Below are 21236 nucleotides of genomic sequence, written 5' to 3'. Positions count from 1 at the left end.
CTCTGGTATTCTGTGAACTTGTTGGATTTAAATTATTTATGCGTGAGAGGTTGTGTATCATTTAAATTTCACTTCCGCTGCACTAAATAACGATTGCACGTAGACAGACCAAAAATTTCAAACAAGACAACTCAGGAAGTGTATATTATGGGTGCCGGGAGGGACCCCACAGGACTAACTGGTTTGACTGTAATATTTACCAAAGCACCTAAGTCAGTGGTCCCCAATGTTTTGGGGCTGCCGGGCGCCTGGGGGTGGGCCTGGGGCCGGCACCGGCATGTTCCGCGACCCCAGACGGGGGCTTTCCAGGTGCCTGGGGCCGGCACCGGCGTGTGCCGTAACCCCGAGGCAGGGGCCGCCCATGCACCCGGAGCCGGCACCTGCCGCACGCCTGGGGGTGCGGCCAGCCTAGATTGCTCCGTGGGTGCACATAAATGGCCTGGCGGGCGCCATGGCGTCCGTGGGCACCGTGTTGGGGACCACTGACCTAAGTGATCTAGGGATCTAGCATTTTTGCAAACGTCTCTATGCTTAAAGATGGCCCCTAACTTAAGACAACCAAAGTTTGAAAATATCGGCCAGTTAATTATTGTGAATGCATGGGCTTTGACTTGTTCCCTGTGAACATTTTATTTCTGTATTTTAATTAAAAAAATACACATCCCTTCCTCCACCCAACAGGTTAGCTCAACCAGAAAACGAGGGATGTGCAACAAAGAACAGTTATATTCATGCATGACCACAGGGGGCCAGCGAGCGTGCTAACCCCAGGGAGCAGTCGCTGTCTGGCAGCATAGGCCAGCCCTGTAGAGAAGTTAGTGGGCTCCATGCCATCTCTCCCACCCTTCCCCCCCTACCCCCAGCTCTAGGGAGAAGTCTTCCAGTATATAAATACATTAAATATTCAGTGGGCCAGAGAGATAGAGGCAGGCAGAGCAGAGATCTGCACCTGGGCCATCCACATAGCAACTGAGCGTCTTAATTGCTCGGGCTATTGGCCGATCTGGCAGGATCGCTCTGTCCGCTTTTGACCAGAAAATCCGTCCTTGACCTCATAAATTTCCCTGTGAAATTTTCCTTTTGACAAATCAATATTTGCTGATGGAGAAATGTTTGTTGGAAAATTTCTGATTGGCTCTTGTTAAAAACACTCTCTTGCCATAGACAGGCTTGCTTCACCTCTCATTGAATCCAAAAGACTGGGCTTTGGATCAGGCCCCCCCTTGTTTATCAAGTTTTGGGCCAATGCACATTGAAACAGCACTGACATTTAGCCATGAGAACTGGAGTAAATAATTTGCATAAGCAGATTTATTTTGTAGTTAATAGGTTTCCACAGAACATCGATGCATAAAAAATAAGGGATGAAAAGTACCAGGTGTAGTAGGTCATTAGCTAATTTTCAACTGTAAATAGTTCAGCTGTTTTAAAAACAAATTACTGTGACAAGGAGTACAAAAGGTGAGCGGTCCCTCTGTAGTGGATTATCTGGAGAGAGAACAATAATTTAGGTTGATGATTTCCATGGCAGGTTTTGGAGCAAAACAAGTGTAAACTGATAATGGGAACTAAAATGTGGCCATGTTTGGGTTGGAACATAATTGTATTTGATTGGGAGCCACACCTTTATGCAATTGCAATAAGTACACAGTAGAGTTATTCTTCGTCGAGTAGTGCCCCCGTGGGTGCTCCACTGAAGGTGTTGGGCTCGTCCTGGTGCCGCAGCTTGGAGAATTTTCTCTAGCACAGAAATGCCATCAACAGCCCAGCAAAGCCTCCAATCAACAACACGCTCGGCAGCAGGTTTGACGTGTCGATCGAGGGACTGCATGCTATTCCCCTTACAGAGGCTCCGCACAACACGGCCAGTTTATTCCATCCCTGGCTGAGACCGTATCACCTTCGCTGGCTCGCTGTAACCACAGACCGTTGGGTCTGAGAGATCATGATATCTGGCTTCACCATCCCGTTCTCTACCCGTCCCTCTCCCACCCATCCTTCCGTGTACCTCTTCAGGGACCCCTCTCACGAACCTCTTCTGCACCAAGAGATCTCGCACCTGCTTACCATCGGGGCAGTGGAGAGGGTACCGGATCAATTCAGAGGAAAAGGCTTCTATTCCCGGTACTTCCTTACTCAAAAGAAGTCCAGGGGGTGTAGGCCTATCCTGGATCTATGCAGACTCAACCACCGCCTTCAAAAGCACAAATTCAAAACAGTTACATTAGCCTCTATCATTCCAGCTCTAAACAAAGGGGATTGGTTCGCGTCCCTCAATTTGCTGGACGCATATTTTCATGTAACGATACACCCGGCCCACAGGCGGTACTTCCGTTTCATACTGGGCAGGGAACACTGTCGGTACAGGGCGTTGCCATTTGGCCTCTCGGCAGCACCAAGAATATTTTCCAAAACCATAGCGGTCGTTGCCACCGACCTTTGGCATCACCATCTTTTCCAATTTGGATGACTGCCTGCTGAAGGCCCCTACTGCAGATGATGTTGGCGGTCAACACAACCAGGGCAAAACTCGTAGCCCTATGGCTCATTATCAATCTCTCAAAGTCTTCCATGACACCTTTGCAATCTTTCGAGTTCATCGGGGTGAGACTGGATTCAGTAACCACTACAGCATACTTTTTATGCTTTCCAGCATACTTGGATAGGTTTCACACCATCCAAGATCTGGTGAACACTTCACTCCTCGCCCCAAAACCCCAATACTTACCTGCCTGAAGCTGCTGGGACACATGGCGGCCACCACTTATGTGGTGCCTCATGCGAGACTCCACTTGAGGTGCCTTCGACATTGGGTACTCACGATATATACATCAGGCACCCAGAGCATGCACATCTGTTGTTGTCCCCAAACACATGATAGACTCGTTACTGTGGTGGCTCACCCCAAGGAATATCCTATCGGGCGTCCCCTTTCATGGCCCGAAACCAGCCGCACAGATCACCACAGATGCATCGTTAATCAGTTGGGGAGCCCATATGTAACGCTATCATGCTTAAGGACTACGGACACATCAGGAGTCCCTACTGCACGTAAACTTTATAAAGTTGCGAGTGGTGTTCAACGCCTGCAAACATTTTCTGCACATGATACGAGGCATCACAGTACAGATTCTCACCGACAACATTTGCACCATCTATTACATCGATCGGCAGGGAGGTCCCAGATTCCGATCCCTCTGCACCGAGTCCATCCATTTATGGAATTGGGCTATCTGGCATGGGATCACCCTCACTGCTGCTTACCTTCCCGGCAAGAACAATACTATTGCCGATGCCCGTAGCAGGACTTTTCCCCTGCAGCATGAGTGGGAATTGCTTGATGAAGTAGTCCGCAACCTCTTTGATCACTGGGGATACCCCGCCATAGACCTTTTCGCCACTCGGCGCAACAGAAAGTGCAGCCGCTATTGCTCGAGAGCAGGCTTAGGCACAACTTTGCTGGGGGATGCCTTCCTTATTGACTGGGGGCAGCACCAATTACTGTAAGCCTTTCCCCCCATCCCACTCATTCCATGAGTACTGGAGAAAATAGCTGTGGATGGGGTGACAGTGATAGTAGTAGCACCATTTTGGCCCCGACATACATGGCTGCTCCAGTTAGTGCAGATGTCTGTATCACCACCACGATGACTTTCGCAACTACACAGCTTACTGTCGCAGCGACATGGGTCGGTCCCTCATCTTCACATCGTCCACCTACACCTTACCACATGGCTCCTAGTTGGCTCCAAGGCCCAGAAATGACTTGTTCTCACGCAGTGAGTGATATCCTTATACATAGTAGATGCCAGGCCACTCAAAAGACCTACCTTCACGGATGGCGTCGATTTCAGTCGTGGTGTGAGGCAAGAGATGTTGATCCTCTATCTATAACCGTCCAGCAAATACTGGCGTATATTCTATACCTAAAGACTGGAGGACTGGTCCTTTTGGCGGCAATTTCTGTCTTTCGTCTGCCCATCGATGGCTGTTCAATTTTTGCTCACTCTCTGACCAAAAGATTTCCAAATCTGTATGCCTCTCACAAACCTCCTCCGGAGCCATGGGACCTAGGTCTAGCCCTGGACACTCTGAGTTGTTCTCCCTTTGAACCACTGGCTACATGTGCTCTTCACACATTCCTGCTTCCCATTACCTGTGCACGACGCGTGAGTGAACTGGTGGCACTCTCCGCTGATCCTCCGTATACGTTATTCACCAACTTTGCGTTCACACTGCTTTTCTGCCAAAGGTTAACTCGCCTTTCCATATAAACGAACTTATAAGCTTACCTACCTTTTATCCTAAACTGCATTCCACCATGGAAGAGATGCGCTTACATATGCTGAATGTCAGGAGAGCGTTTGCCTTTATCTGGAAAGAACGTGCCCTTTCTGAAAACCGCAGCGTCTTCTGTTATCTATAGCGAAGCGTTCTAAGGGCCAGCAACTTTCTGCACAGCGCATTTCCACCCTCATCGTATCCTGCATCACTCACTGCTACTCCTTAAGTGATAAATCGTTACCTCAAAGACCGAGGGCACTTTCTGCTAGAGAGTTGGCAACTTCCACAGCCTTCCTCAAGGGTGTACCGTTGCAAGACATATGCCGTTCGTCTACCTGGTCCTCTACCTTAACTTTCACTAGGCATTACGCCCTTGCAAACATGCTATCAACCCGTTCTGCAGTGGCCCAGGCTGTCCTGTCCACAGTGCAAAGATCTTAATTCCGAAGCACATCACTGACATCGGACCACTGCTTCATATTCACCTTCAGTGGATCACCCACGGGGACACTATTCGATGAAGAAGAAAGAGTTACTCACCTGGTGCAGTAACGTCTGTTCTTCGAGATGTGTGTCCCCGTGGGTGCTCCACGATCTGCCCTCCTCCCTGCTTCGGAACTGCAATCTTTGTTTTTCAGATGATTCTGGCTAGGAGGAACTGGTGGGCTGGACCGCGCGCCGCAAAAGGGCGCGAATGGCGCAAGACGCCATCTGCGCATGCGCGGTTCGGTGGGGCTACTGCTAGAGAAAACTCTACGAGCTGTGGCGCCGGGACGAGCCCGACACCTTCAGTGGAGTACCCATGGGGACACACATCTTGAAGAACAGATGTTACTGCACCGGGTGAGTAACTCTTTCTTATTTATCTCTTTTTCTTCTATCAACCAAACTTTTGTTTTTGGCTAGTACTCCAGTAGTGACTTCTGGCTCTGAGAACCACCGTCCCACTGGCGCTTCCTGATTGGAGATTTCTGAGTCAGCCCGCTAGGAATGGGATTGCTTTTCTGTAGCAAACCCTTGATTTTAATGTTGCAAAATAGCATATTACATCTCATTGTGCACCATTTACATGACTAAGCACTGATGGGATAAAGCATGAATTTCTTTCCAGCATGATTTTGGCTCAGAAGTGTCCTGGCTACTCTGCTTTGAGTCTGACTCAGTGTGATCTTTATCTACTGCTGTCATTTGGCTCTGAGCCCATCTTTTCCTGTCAGTTTTTGCTTATCTGGTTTCACGTAAGACCAGCTTGTCCTGCAAATGGGAAATGGAAAATTATTTTTTACCCCAAAAGATTTCTTTTAAAAGGAAATTGAGACAGGCAATATATTTCAGGCGCTACAGGACAGGCACATGTATTGCTTAGTTAGTTATTGTATTGCGTAGAAGAGCTACAACATATGTAACATTGGCTGCCTTTTTAACAGTGGAATTCCCAAAGAGACCCTCAAGTGTTTTATTAATGCTATCGACCAAATTTAATTGTCTATAAATTAAGATAGGTCAGGGATTGTTTTATTTAAGGAATTAAATATTGTACTTGTTTTTCCTCAATCTGTAGTGGATGTTTTCAACGTAGACTCTTGGAGAGACAATGAGGCTAAAGTATGGCTTAAGCCAGCGGTTCCCAAATAGTGTTTTGCAGAACCCCGGGGTTCTGCAAAGTGAAAATAAGGGTTCCACGAGAAAATTCCATTACAATAACATTTTATGATTTTAAAAAATAATAATAATTAATATTTAAGCATTTATCAATTTAACCTAAAACAATTTTCATTTGTGTAATGCCAGTTTAGCCAGAGAGTGGGGACGGCGATGTCACTACTCAGGGCTACGCGCAGTCAGTCAATGGTGCGATCGCCTGTTAAATACCACCGTTAACGGTTTATACACATTAAATGTGATTTTTGTTTTTAAATATGTGCAATTAAACTAAATGATCTTAAACTCATGACCTTGTTTAGCATTTGTTTATTATTATCCTTCCTTATTTGTGGTCTACTTTTTCAGCTCCATATATAAGAAGTTATTAGGAGTTCCGCAAAATTCTTTTGAGTTTAAAAGGGTTCTGTGGCCAAATAAAATTGGAAAACACTGGCTTAAGTTATCAGGAGCCCAATTATGAGAAGGCTGAATGTCTTAGTTGCTGTTTAAATCAGTAGTAGCCCAAAGGTGGAGGAGGCACCATTTTTCATTGCAATAACCCTTCTCTTTCCAGAGCAGTGCTTAATGGGCTCTGTGCAGAGAAGGTGTACATTCCTTAAGTCCCACGTAAGTCCTCAGGGATTTCACCTTGTTGCTTAACGTCCTTTTTGCATAACCCTCTTCTGAATAATCATTTTTCAGCTGTTTGCAGAGAAGAGGTTGGCAATCAGATTCCCCTCCCCCTCCAGTCCGAGATGATTGCTTGCTTGAAGGGGGCAGGAAGCGTTCCCTCTCCCACATCCTATTTATGGTACTGCACAATTGGCGAAGGTGTTTTATGGAAGTTGCCCTCTTTTGTCTGAAGTGTACTGGGTGAGGGGGCGCCACTAACCTGCTCTATAATGGCAATACTATAATTACTCTGAAATTGATTTGTCTTGGCGTCTGGCTCTGTGGTGAGTGCCTTTGAAATGCCTGTAGGGCCATTGGGAGTTTGTAGGTGGTATAATGTGCTTGAATTCTAATGGTCTCTTTGGGTCAAAGAGCACGTCTTCTTCCATGTTCTTAAATCACAGTGTACACGTAGGGTACGTCTAGACTACCGGGTTTTGTCGACAGAAGTTTTGTTGACAGTATCTGTCGACAAAACTTCTGTTGACAAAGAGCGTCCAGACACATTGAGTTCTGTCGACAAAGCAAGCTGCTTTGTCGACAGAACCCTGTAGTCTAGACGCAACCCTACAGGCAATAACACCTTCTGTCGACAGAACCCTGTAGTCTAGACGCAACCCTACAGGCAATAACACCTTCTGTCGACAGAACTCTGTCGAGAGAAGGTGTTATGCCTCGTAAAATGAGGTTTACCAGCGTCGACAAAACTGCTGAGTTCTGTCGACGTTATGTCAACAGAACTCAGTGGTAGTGTAGATGCTGGTATAGTTTTGTCGACAAAAGTCCACTTTTGTCGACAAAACTCAGTAGTCTAGACACACTCTTATTCTCTAGTAAACCTAATGACTTCTGGCAGCTGTTTATCTCTGGTCAGAGATCTCTCTGCAGACCTGCTTAGGAACATATGACTGGCATTCCGGAGTAGAGCACTGGTCCATCCACGCCCAACATTGGTGAATGGGTTATGCTCGTGTCTTGTCTTCTGAGAGAAGGTAAACTGAGGCACCCGCATTCCATCTCTCTGCCAGCTGTTGTTTTGTACACTACTCACATTTTATCGTTCTATATGTGAAGCAGGTGCTACCGTATGTGACCTCTATATTCTGCACTGTGCTCACTACACTGCTCTTGCCATGATCACTAATGAGCTGCTCAGCCAAGACCAAGGGTCATTGCTTTGTCCTGATCCTCCTTGGACTCTCAGCTGGCTTGGACATAATTTGTTCCCTCGTGTCCCCTGTTCTCCCCTCCATTATGGGCCCAACTTAAAGCCCATGCAAGTAAATTGAAACACTCCTATCGGCTTGAACATATGTAGACTAGGGATGTAAATATCAGTCAAAACAGTTAAATGATGTAACTATAATTGTTTAACTTGTTAACCGTTTGTGGACCTGCACAGGGCAGCTGGTGCTGGGATCCTGCTGGGGCTGTAGGGCAGGGATTCTGCCTGCCACGCATGCCAGGGGTTGCTCCAGGTCAGCCTGGCCATTGCTGATGGGGAATATGGCTGGAGCTCCTCTGGAATGACCAGGGCCAGGGTCCCATCTGCCTTCCACGTGGCTGGGACCTGCCTGCCCACCACGTGGCCAGGGTCCCGTCTGCAGGCTGGATGCGACTGTGCAGTCAGGGACCAGCTAGTCCGGCGAGGCTAGAGTCATGCCTGCCAGCTGCATGGCTGGGCACCATCTGTCCAATGCAGATGTGGCCCTGCCTGCTGCCGCAACATAGCCAGGGTCCAGCTAACCAGTCTGATGCAGCAGGGGCTGCTCTGGGCTGGTGCAGCTGTCCTTCCACTGGGGTTTGGGCAAGGTCCGGTTAACTGTTACGCAATGAGCATTCTGGTAAGCCTAAGACAGGTACCCAGTTAAGCTTTTACATCCCTAATATAACCCTCATCACTGTAGTATTGTAGTTCCTCACAAAACGCGTTTTCTAAACAACACCTCTGAAGTAGGGCATTATCCCCTTTGTATCGATGAGGCATAGAGAAGCTAAGTGACTTGTTCAAGGTCACATAGGAAGTCTTTGGCAGAACAGGAAATTGAGCCCAAGGTTCTCAAGTCCTAGCTGGTGCCCTAAACTGTGTACCATCGCACCTCTCATCTTCTGCTATATATTTGAGAGAGGCTTCCCCCATTCAGCTGCTGCTGAAACTGACAAGCAGCTGAATCAGGGAAGCCGGGAGCAGAGCAGCTGGGGTGCTGCCGGGTTGGTCTCGTAGCGCTGCCCCTCGGGGCTGCGGGACCAACCCGGCAGCACCCCAGCTGCTCTTGGGGACGCCTGGGGCAGAGCAGCTGGAGTGCTGCCGGGTTGGTCCCGCAGCGCCAAAGAGCTGCTCTGCCCGGGGTTTCCTGGAATGAGCCGCTGATCTGTTTCAGCAGCGGCTGACTTGGGGACCCCTGGGGCAGAGCAGCTGGGGTGCTGCCGGGTTGGTCCCGCAGCGCCGAAGGGGGGCGTTACGGGACCAACCCGGCAGCACCCCAGCTGCTTTGCCCCAGGCGTCGGGATTCAGCCGCTGCTGAAACTGACCAGCAGCTTCAGTTTCACCAGCAGGCTGAATCCGGACGCCTGGGGCAGAGCAGCTGGGGTGCTGCGGGGTTGGTCCCGTAGCGCCGCCCCTCGGCGCTGTGGGACCAACCCGGCAGCACCCCAGCTGCTCTGCCCCAGGGGTCCCCAAATCAGCCGCTGCTGAAACAGATCAGCAGCTGATTTCAGAAAGCCCCAGGCAGAGCAGCTCTGCCCCGGGCTTCCTGGAATCAGCCGCTGATCTGTTTCAGCAGCTGCTGAATCGGGGACCCCGGGGCAGAGCAGCTGGGGTCCTGCCGGGTTGGTCCCGCAGCACCGTCCTTTGGCGCTGCGGGACCAACCTGGCAGCAGTCCAACTCCTTTGCCCCAGGCGTCCTCAAGAGCAGCTGGGGTGCTGCCGGGTTGGTCCCGCAGCCCCTAGGGGCAGCGTTACGGGACCAACCGGGCAGTACCCAGCTGCTCTGTCCCAGGCACCCCCAAGAGTAGCTGGAGTGCTGCTGGGTTGGTGCCGTAGCGCCGCCCCTTGCCGCTGCGGGACCAACCCGGCAGCACCCCAGCTGCTCTATTGCAGGTATCCCCGATTCAGCTGCTGCTGAAACTGGCCAGCAGCGGCTGAATCAGGGATGCCTGGGGCAGAGCCGGACTATCGTAAGGAGGGGCTATGAGGGGTCTGGGGTGGCATCCCCTCCCACCCCACTCCAGACCCCTCATAGCCCCCCCTTCTGATAGTCCGGCATATCTGATAGTCCGGCACCCCCTGGGTCCTAAAGGTGCCGGATTATCGGAAGTTTACTGTATATACCAAGGAAGCTCTTGATTATTCCGGTGTAAGATGTGTAATATGTAGAGAACTTCCAAGATAACTTGCATCTTAAATATTTAAATGTTTTGAAGGATGCTAATATGAGACGTGAATGGCACAGATACAAATCACGTTTATCCACCCGAATGGAGCAAAACATGACCTATTCATTTCACTCTTTTCAGGAATGAAAGTTCATTAGATGACAGAGTAGGAAAATTAAAAGTGTCTGGAATGGGCATGGATAGAATAGCTACAAATGTTAAGCCACAACATGAATTAAAAGCTTCTGCCACACACAAAATAATAGGTACAAATTTTGTGATGCCTCTTGATTGTGTCTTTTGTTATTGATTTATGTTATTTTTGTTGTTGTGTTTGTTTGCTTAGACCCAGATTTTTCAAATATTTTTAAAAAATCTTCCATATTTAGTCACGTAAATAACTAATCTGATTTTCAGCAGTATACTGGTCACCCAGCAACTTCCATTACCTTCATTGGGAGTCCTTTGGGTGCACACTGACATCAGTGTTGACAATTAAGAGGCTTAATTAAGACCCTTAATGTGGTCTTGGAAGCATAAAGTTAGGCTGGTAGTCTCTTACTTTTTGAGTCAATAGTGCATTGACTTTCCCAGTGATAAGTATGAATTAGCAGGGTTCTGTTGTTTGTAAGCAACTAACCATATTTTAGATCACAGTCCTTGGATTCAGTGTTTTGGTGCTATCGTACAACTTGCATACATGTGTGAGAATTGCACAGACAATGCAAATATTTATCTGGCAGGAAGTGTCCAATCAAATCTAACATTCCCTTTTTTTCCTCTTGTAGGCGAGAGGTGCCGATATTCCTGAAATTCCAGGGGAGCTGCCACTTCGGACGTGCGGCAGCACAGCGAGCATGAAAGTGAAGAATGTTAAAAAGTAAGAGCATTGACCTTATTTTGTTTGTGAGTTAATTCTGTAGCTTTTCTGTCCTCTGTGCTCCCAGTCCTAGTTTCTGAGATCCTAGCTGTGCTCAAGACTGTCATGCTGCACTAGAGCCTTAATGCTTCCAGAAGCCAGGCTGTAAGCACTAAAGCAGGGGTGGCCAACCAGTTAGAAATGAAGAGCCAAAATAGCTGTGAATAGAGTACGAAGAGCCATGTATTAAGTATTTATTTTTAGATAACTATAGATAGATACAGTACACAAAATGTAGTGATAAAAATAACATTACAGGACATTTTGGACAAAAATCAATAAAAAAAGTCTCTAGTCACTTAAAAAATTCACCGCCACTCCATAGATCTTCAGAGAACTTGACAAGAAACAAACATCAAATTTAAAAAAAAACCTTTAAAAGTACAGTCATATTCTCACACTAAAAAAAAGCATCCCCACCATGTATTTTAAATTTAACACTACTGCCCTATTATGTCCTGTGAGATTTTAAAATTAAACTGAACTGAGAAGTAAATTAGCACAATTTGAAGTGCCTGTTTCACTTCAGCTTGATGATCTCTGGTATGGTTTCCTCATTTTTTTTGTTTGTTTTAAACTTATGAAGATTATGGCTTTTTTATAGTTCTGAAAATTCAGGTCTGTCCCAGACTACAAATATGAGAGGTTCAAAAACAATAAGGGAGAGACTCATATCTCAGAATAATTGCTTCAGCCTGGAAAACAATAGCCGTTGAATATTCTTTAAGGAAACACAGTGTAAACCAGGTACATGCCGATTCTTTTTTTGCCCTGGAATTTAAATACAGGCAGTCCCCGGGTTACGTACAAGATAGGGACTGTAGGTTTGTTCTTAAGTTGAATTTGTATGTAAGTCGGAACTGGTACATATTGTAGGGGAAACTCTAGCCAAACATTTCTCCAGAGCTCAGTTTTATTCTCCCACACCTCACTTCCCTCAGTCCTTTATTCTCAAGCTGAGGTGTCTGCTGAGAAAAGCCGCTCCGCATCTCCCTGTTCTGCTGGCGGGGGGGGTGCTAGCTTCGCGTCTCCCTGGTCTGCTGGGGGGAAGCAGCTAGTGTGGGGTTGCCTCACCCCGTTTGTAAGTAGGGATCCGATGTAAGTCGGATCCATGTAACCCGGGGACTGCCTGTATAGCCTCTGTGTTGGCTGCCTTATTCTGCATCCATGAAGACTTTGAGTTTAAAGTGCTTCAGTCTCTTCCTCCTCCCTCCCCCACTGCTCTAACCCAATGCCCCACCCCTCCCCCAGAGCCAGGCACCCTCAGCCCCCCTCTATAACCCAGTCCTCCTCCTCTCCCCCAAAGCCAGGCACCTCCAGCCCCCCTGCTCTAACTCAATGCCCTCCCTCTCCCCCAGAGCCAGGCCCCCCAGGCTCCTTCTGCTCTAACCCAATCCTCCTTTCTTCCCTCAGACTCCAGCCTCTCCCCTGCTTTAACCCAATGCCTGGGTCCCTGAGTCGCCACTGCCACGCGCTTCTCCCTCCAGGACGTGGGGCGCATGCACAGAGCGGCCAGCCATGAGCAGTGTGGGCACGCGGCTCAGAACTAGAAAGAGCTGCATTTCTTAAGCAAAGAGCCGCCTGTGGCTTGAGAGCTGCTCGGGTTGGCCAACCCGGCATTAACAGATTTCTGGTAGTCTCTTTATCAGAGCGGCATGGACTGCTGTCTGTGGGGAAAAAAAAAACCTGCCGGTCGACATGCTCTAAAACTGGGGGCAGATGAAGCTTATAGAGGTGGAGGCTTTTTGAAGCTTACACACTTGCTGTTAGGTGGAAGGGTTGCAAAATTAGTCTGAATTTTGAATCTCACTCTTGCTGTAAACTGTGAGGTTCTCCCTCCCCCCAGATGATTTATTAAAAAACAAACACACAAACCTAAAAGGAAGTCTGTGAAAGGTGTAAGTGTAACACTTCCCCTGTGCTCCTGACACAGAGCGAAAGCTAAATTGGGAAAAGTAGATGACCTGTTTTTCTTTTTTTTTTAAATGTCTCTGTTTCATTGTTCTGTTTCTTTTTTCCACTGTACCTGCCCACTGCTGTTTTTATGCTGCTTTTCCCTTTGGACTGTTTTTTGTCTGTGCCCTTGTTCTGTTCCCTTTTTATGCTCATTTGCGCTCCCTCAGCAGAATTCAAGCCAATGAGCTGTGAGCGGGGTCCAAATTAGGCAAAAATGAGTTGGCCCGTCCTTCCTTAAATGCTGGTGTGGAAGGTTCAGAGCCGCCAGCATTTGTCTGCACATTCAGAGTGATCATGCTCAGAGGCTGTTAGGGAAAATGGCTCTTTGTTCCATTGTCGAGGAGTTAGATGCTGTATCTCACTTCCCACTTCTATTCCCGTGGGAAGAGTGAGCCAGATAATGACAATCTCATTGGCTCACAACCAGAAGTATCTATAGGAGTCTGCAGCAGCTTCAGCGGAAGGAATATACTGTTGCAGAATCAGAGTATCTCCCTGTCAGCCATTGCTGTAGTTGGGGATGCTTGGAGATGTTTATGCCTCACCTCTGAATTTTTAAAAGCAAAAGGATAAATAGCATTTGTTCTGCACCCTCAGATCCATCAACCCTGGACTGATGGGCTGTGATGCCTTTCACAGGTAAAGTTTGACTTTGATATGTCTCTTGTGTCAGGCTGTTTACAGATTAATTTCCCCAGTGCAAGTACAGGTGGAACAGCTTGTGCCTGCATCCTTCCCTATGATACTGGCCTTGGTAGTGATGGAGTGCTTGTGTTTCCCTACTACAGCAACAATGATAAATGTCACTTTGCAGTTTAGTTTACCTCCCTCACCAAATCCCTCACCTCACTGCTTCAGCGCATCACAGTAAACAGCACTGGATGTTCCTTTAGCTTCAGGAAGATGGATTGTCTTGGTCAAGCACTTAAATTTAGATGGCCTAGCTGCATTTCATCATGACACAGTTCCGACCATTGTTTGTGATGTGCATCTAATAGCGTGCTCTTAATGTGCTTCAGGTTATCCTTTACCAAGGGCCACTTCCCGAAGATGGCAGAGTGTGCACATTTCCATTATGAGAATGTGGACTTTGGTAACATACAGGTAAGTTTCAGGTTTCCTTTACATACAAAATTGGGCTGTGTTTGTGTCACTAGCTAAATGATCTGAGCAAAGCACTTCACAGAGCTCCAGGTAGGTTTGCTTAGTTTGTTTGATAATACGAAGTTGGGATAAAAAAGACCCCTTTTGGGGAGCTGGTTTGATAAAGTGAGCCAGTTTCTGCTCTCAGTTACATTTGCATACTCCCTTGAAGTAAAGTGTAGAAAATACTGCACCTGGGTGAGTTGAGGACAATGTCTGTAAAGACTGCAATTGGCACGGAACTTTTAATTTTCACAAACAACTCATTTGAATAACATTTGTGTGTCTTTTTCTTCCTTTCTGGGTGTGTACATGTGTATGTATGAGATTGTATGTTTATATTACTGTAGATGTAGTATATGTTGTAAGAATAGATTTGAATTCAGGATTCCTTATTCTGTTTACATGATCCTCGACCCAGGTCTTATGTTCCGGCAGTTTGCCCTTGAGTTGTGGACACTTTGCAATGCCAGTTTATCTTCCTGAGTGACTCCCTCAGGGAACTCCTGGGCAGGATTGCCAGGGAGGCTAATATGAGGAGCAAAGGAGTCCAGGAGAGCCTTATTGTGGGCTCAGGAACATGCCATCCTATCACGTAGAAAGAAGTGCGACCAGCTTCTGAGCTTAACCAAAAAAAGGAAGTATAATCAGGAAGGCTAGAAAGTGCAATTGGAGTTGCAGCTAGCAAGGGATGTGACGGGTTACAGGTGGATTTCTACAGGTATGTTAGCAACAAGAAGGTCAGGAAAAGTGTGGGTGCCTTACTGGGAGAGGTAGCCTAGTGACAGATAATGCAGGAAAAGCTGAAGTACTCAATGCTTTTTTTGCCTCAGTCTTTGCCTCAGGCTATGCCTCAGGATACCAGAAGTATCCCAGAAAAGCAATGCCGCATCCAAGGAACACATTTGCTTTAAAAAAAAAAAAAAAAAAAAGTCGGAAAAGTGGACGTGTTCTTTCGCCATCCTTGTAAACCTTATTGAACGAGGAAGAAGGGATGGCTCGAAAGAGCAGGTTTTCCCAAAATTTGGCACCATGTAGATGTGCCAAATTTTGGAAAAAGATACAGAAATTGCGGTTTGCAATTTTTGTATCTTTTTCTGACTTTTCTTTGTATTCTAGACATAGCCTCTGACAAAGTGAGCACCCAGACTGCTGTACTAGGTAGCACAGGTCAGAAAGAACAGGTCAAGGACTATTCAGGAAAGCTGGATCTTATGCATGGGTGAGTGCTGAGAGAATTGATTGATGTGATTGAGAAGTCAGTGGCTATTATCTTTGAAAACTCGTGACAATCCAGGGAGGTCCCAGACACTTGGAAAAAAGCAAACGTAGTACCCATCTTTTAAAAAGGGAAGAAGGAGAGTCAGACCAGTCAGCCTCACCTCAGTCCCTGGAAAAATCATAGAGCAGGTTGTCAAGGAATCCATTTTGAACCACTTGGAGGAAAGGAAGGTGGTCAGAAACAGTGTGGATTCACCAAGGGCAAGTCATGCCTGATGAACCTAATTGCCTTCTATGATGAGGTAACTGGCTGTGTGGATATGGGGAGAGCAGTGGACGTAATGTACCTTGACTTGAGCTAAACTTTAGGTACGGTCTCTCGGTATTCTTGCCAGCTATTTAAAGTATGCATTAGATGAATGGACTTTGAATTGGATAGGAAGCGGACTAGATTGTTGAGCACAATGGGTAGCGATCAATGGTTCGATATCTAGTTGGCAGCTAGTATCAAGTGGAGTGCCTCAGGGATGAGCTCTGGGGCTGCTTTTGTTTAACCTCTTCATTATTGACCTGGGTTATGGGATGGATTACACGTTCAGTCATTTCACAGATGACACTGAGCTGGGAGTACAGGTAGATAAAGTGGAAGGTAGGGGTAGGGTCTGGAGTGACCTAGAAAGATTGGACTAAAGGAAATCTGATTAAGTTCAACGGAAGAATTCCAAGCACTGTTACAGGCTGGGGGCCGACTGGCTAAACAGCAGTTCTGCAGAAAAGGACCTGGGGATTACAATGGACGAGAAGCTGGATATGATTCAATAGTGTGTCCTTGATGCCAAGAAGGCTAATGGCATATTGGGCTGCATTTGTAGGAGCATTGCCAGCAGTTTGAGGGAAGTGATTGTTCTCTTGTATTCTGCACTGGTGAGGCCATGTTTGCAGTATTGTGTCCAGTTTTGGGCCTCATGCTACAGAAAAGATGTGGACAAATTGGAGTGTGTCCAGTGGAGGGCAACAAAAAAGACTAGGGAGCGGTGACTTATGAGGAGAATCCAAGGGAACTGGGCTTATTTGAATTGCAGAAGAGAAGTGTGAGGGGAGATTTGGTAGCAGATTTTAACTACCTGAAGGGTAGTTCTAAAGAGGATGAAGAGAGGCTAGAATCAGTGGTGACAGATGACAGAACCAGGAGCAATCATTTAGGTTGGATATTAGGAAAAATTATTTCATTAGGAGGGTGGTGATGCACTGGGATGAGTTAACCAGGGGTGGAGTCTTCCTCCTTAGAGGTTTTTAAGACCCATGTTAGTAAAGCCCTGATGCGGTTGATTTAGTAGGGGTTGAACAGGAGGTTGGACTTTGAGGTCTCTTCTATGATTCTAGGAATCTGTAGTTCCCTTCAAGCAGAGCTTCCTTTTATTGAACTGGACCTGAGACTTGTCCTGAACCAAGAGGCACCATCAGAGGTTCATAAATGGCACAAGCCTTGTTCTGTGTGTTCAGAGACAGTAAGCCTCATTAGTGCTTTCATCATATGTCAGCTAGAAAAGCAGCCTTCCAGGTGGAGGGAGGGTGGAATCCCCAGGCCACAACCCTTTGACATCTAATCCAGTTTTAGAAAATGTAGAGTATTTTATTTACCAGCTTCCCTTGAGAGTTGTAGTTCTGCTTTTGTGTATCTTCTGAGCCTCTGCAGTAGAAATTACTGACTGTTATGGAATGTGACAGTGGTCAGGTTCCATGTGGGATTTGATTTCTGAGAGGCAGCTGCTGCCGGGTAATAGTGTTGGCTCAGTATCATTGGCTAGAGAGACAAGGTGAAACAGTCCTGCAAGAGATGACTATATAAAAATAAGTCTACAAAGTTCAGGTCCCAACTGAGTTCAAAGTGCCATTATGCTAACCACTGTACACTCACACATCGGAGCTAACACTTTAATCAGAAAAAACAAAACCAACCAACCAAACAAAAGCAAAGGCTATGTCTACACTGCCCTCTTTTGTGCAAAAGAATATGAAAATGAGGCGAAGCGTGGAATATCGCCGTGCCTCATTTGAATAATTAATAAGGCCCCGTTTTTGCACAAAACCCCCCTCTTACGCAAGAGCTGTTTTTCCTGAAAGCAGAGCCTCATTAATTATGCAAATGAGGTGCAGCGATATTCCATGCTTTGTCTCATTTGCATATTTCTTTTTCGCAAGAGAGGGCAGTGTAGATGTAGCCAAAGTGTTTCAGAGCAGCAGGCAGAGGTGAAGTAACTTGCCTATGCTTACAAGGGATCAATGTCAACTCAAAGATAGATCCCAAAACTTCTGAATTCCATATCAGTGCCATGGCCCCCCAGCTGTACCTACTTTCCACACTACATAGGTACTCCATCTCTCTTCTCATCGAAGTCAGTGGGAAATGTGCCAATTGGTGCAGGATCAATTCCTGGCACTGCATTGTACTTCTGGAAGAGTGTTGCTACTTCTGCATTCCTATGCCTCCTTCTATTTTTTCAGAAGTGACACCATTCATCTTTTAGATTTTGTTGGGAAAAAAATGTTTTATAAGGGAGTAGCTGCTAAGCACTGCTCTCTCCATCTATAGATTGATAGTTTACTGCATTATGCATTCTTCTGAGAATTTTCTCTTTTGTCATTCAAAGAGAATGAGTTGAATATGAAGAAAGTATCTTCATCTTGCAGGTACTTGAGTGAAATTGCATGCTGTTACTTTAAGTGAAAACAATATGCATTTTGAAGACAAATGATTGAATTTTATTTGTGATTAAGAATATATTGACTTTTCCTATTGCTGCAGGGAGTTACATGACAATAGTAAAGTCAGATAGATGTGTTCTGTATAAATTTTGTTTTTCCAATGAATCTGAATCCAGATCTGCAGTAAAATTTTCAAAAATGAGATTTAGAGCTTGTCTACACATGGAATTTAGAAAAGTTAATCTGAATTCACCAATGGTGTGACTTTAAAGTGGATTGGATAAACAGAATGAAATCCTTGTGTGGATTCTTTGAGTTAGAATTAAAGCAGCCTTTATTTTTTTAACCTCACTTAAAAGAGAATACATGCAGTTTAACTAATTCACTTTAAATGTGTACGTTTAGTTGATTTGGATTAACTTTTCTGAGTATCCTTGTGTAAACATGTTCTTAGGGTCCTAAATACCTGCATTATTTTTGACAATGGAACTTTGGATCACATAACATAGGTACTTGCGAAATCCCCCCTCTCCCCCCAGTTCTAATTTAGAAATGAGTTAAGCATATTCTTAATTTAATAGTGAGATTAATCACATGCTTAATATCAAGCATGTGCTTCAGTGCTTTGCTGAATCAGGGCTCTAATTATCTGTCCTATTTCTCTAGTTCCTAGTTTCTGCTGAACCATGGCTACTAGTCAAGTTATGTAGTGAATTTTGTAATGTGAGCAAAAACTACATGAAGGTACAGGTTGACAGTCATTGCTTTTATGAACTAAGCTGTATCTGAGCCCTGGTATCTAGTTATGAAAGATAACAGGCATTATGCTGCTTCCTGAATAGCAGAAGACTGAGTATTAAAAGGCCAGAGGAGAAAAACAACTCAGAACTGTTAGTATAAAATGAATATAGTTCTCGCAGTAGAGAATAGTGTTGTATAGGATACGGCTTACACATCTGAAACAAATGGTGCATTTGTGCTCATAAATTGAAGTAAACTAGAAACTAGGAGTAGGCTGAAATGGCGTACTTTTAAATGATAATTTGACACCTGATGGCAAATTATTAACTCTAATCTGAAGGAGTAGTGGGTGTAATATCCTTAGAAGAACAGTTCACTCTTAAAATTTGCATAGTAGACAGGCAGTACTTTATGGAGGCATCAGTAATTGTATCAAGGTGTCTAATAACAGTTTGGCCAGCTTTCAAATTGGTTTTTAATGTTAATGTCATCTGTGCTGGGGTTTGGTGGAGCAATGGGAGTTGTCAGCTTGGGCTCATGAGATGTGTGGAAACAGATTTGCTCTCTTCTTACTGTAGTGCTGGATTGACAAGACCACACTCGTTTCAGCTTGATTTTCCCTGTTGAGAGAGACCCAGGACTGATCTATGTGGACCAAATTCAGATATAAATTTAGGTTTCCAAAGCTTCTCTAACGAATGTAGATGTTCATTCTCTCCTCCTCCCCCATTAAATTAATGGGTATTGGATACCAAAGTGCCCAAAGAGATTCTCTGAAACCCTGTAAAGAGGGTTTAATTTTTTTCTTTACATATTCCATAGGGGAGAAACCAAGTGAAATTTATTACAGAAACAGTGATGAATTCTTTTCGGGACTGAGTCATCAGAGGGTGGAAGAGCTGACTATTTATCTAGCCAGTAAATCCTAACAAGATGCCACAACTTACCCAGAATGTTAGCACTGAAGGACAAGTTGCATTAGTTCATTATAAAAAGATGCACAATTCATAAACCCATTTATTATTTATATGTCCAGCCAGTGCCCCAGTGAGTTATATGCCGCCAAGACTCAAAATTCCAGGAGAATCTTGTTCCTGGATGAGTTGCCTTACCATAGTACTCTTAGACCAAGTGCCAGTGGGCTGATGCTGTGCAAACGCACCACTACCGGGTGATCCAGCACTGTTCTATCATTGTGTGAGGTGGCCTGATAGCTTTTACCTTTGGTTTATTTATGCATAGTCATCTGTGGCTGGATTAGCTTGTTGTGTCCCAAAGGCTGCATGGATTATTGCAGGGGTGGGCTATAATTTTTGGTAGAGGACCACTCCAAGATTTTGGAAAGTGGTTGAGGGCCACACTTTTCTGTGGAGGGGGGTGCAGGGTCTAGGGATGGTGGTTGGGTGCAGAAGTGCGCATGGGGTAAGGGACTGGGGTGCAGGAGATGGTGTGAGGTCTGAGAGGGAGTTTGAGTCAAGGAGAGGGTTGTAACCTGGGTCAGGGGATTGGGGTATAGGGTCAGGGAGGGACCATGGATGCAGGAGAGGATTCTGGCCTGAGAGAGGGGCTCTAGGAGGGGGTGCAAAGTCTGGGAGGGAATTGTGACCTGGGAGAAGGGGAAAAGATGCAGACTGCAGAAGGTTTGGGTGGTGACCTGGGGCAAGGGAATGGGGTGAAGAGTCTGGGAGGGAGTGTAGGTGCAGGAGAGGATTCTGGCCTGAGGGAGGGGTGCAAGAGGGGGGCAGGGGTGCCAGAGGCAGCCTCTGGCTGGGAGATGCTTTCCTAAGTGACTCCTGGCGAGTAGTTCTGCAGCACCTGCCAGGCATGCTGGGCTCCCTGCCTGCTGCAGCCCCTGATCACTTTAAACTGCAGGCTGCTATTTCCACATGGCTCTCAGCTCCAGGAGGGGGAAGAGGCTGGCACTGACCCTGTTCCCCAGGCCAGTCTCTCAGCTCCTATTGGCTGGTTGTTTCTGGCCAGTAGGAGCTGAGAGATTGGCTGGAGTCAGTTCCTATTGGCTGGTTAGTTCCAGTGGCTTGGCCCATGAGAGGTATCTTGCTTTCTTCTCCCTCCTCCTTTCCCCGGATTAATGGAATGAGCACAGACCTGGTTCCCAGAAACTTCTGAGTTCTAATCCTGATTCAACTACTTGTTTACTCTGATCTTGACAGAGTGAATCGCCCTGTGCCTCAGTTTCCCCATGTATAAACAGATAATATTTCCATGTCTCATGTAGATGTACTGGAGCTTAATGTGTTATGCTTTGAAAACATGAAATGCTATGTTAACGACAAACGTTAACTGTTATCCTACCAATCTATTGAAGAGCAGGTTTTATTAGCAATAAATGAATAAAGAGTTCCAAAGCATCGCCTCGGTTACTAACATTTATATTTTTTCTGCCATGTAGTCATATGGCAAATGCACATTCACTCTTGATTTGAGGCACAGAAATGAATGGTGGAAATATCCTTTCACAAAGACTAATGTTTTCAAACCCGCACCAAATCTTTTGTAAGATTGCAATAAGGCAAAATATTAGCTTCTTGGCAACTAGTGGAATTTATTGCCTCCC

At 46.0% G+C, this 21236-nt stretch overlaps 1 protein-coding gene across 15 annotated transcripts in view; it reads left to right on the top strand.

The window, feature by feature from the left end:
• ARHGAP32 (Rho GTPase activating protein 32) overlaps positions 1 to 21236 on the top strand; it is a 465356-nt gene that overhangs the window by 219881 nt on the left and 224239 nt on the right. For 13 of the 15 annotated variants that reach the window (XM_075909249.1, XM_075909242.1, XM_075909245.1 and 10 more), the window contains 3 exons: positions 10764 to 10855; positions 13448 to 13489; positions 13870 to 13954. In XM_075909249.1, the coding sequence (XP_075765364.1) occupies positions 10764 to 10855; positions 13448 to 13489; positions 13870 to 13954 (219 nt within the window). The remainder of the gene's footprint in view (positions 1 to 10763; positions 10856 to 13447; positions 13490 to 13869; positions 13955 to 21236) is intronic. The other 2 variants (XM_075909240.1, XM_075909253.1) reach the window with 1 other exon arrangement.

This window comes from Pelodiscus sinensis, chromosome 26, assembly GCF_049634645.1.
Source record: "Pelodiscus sinensis isolate JC-2024 chromosome 26, ASM4963464v1, whole genome shotgun sequence".
NCBI lineage: Eukaryota > Metazoa > Chordata > Testudines > Trionychidae > Pelodiscus > Pelodiscus sinensis.
Note: the sequence above shows the minus strand (reverse complement) of the source record. Positions and strands in the feature narration are given on the sequence as shown.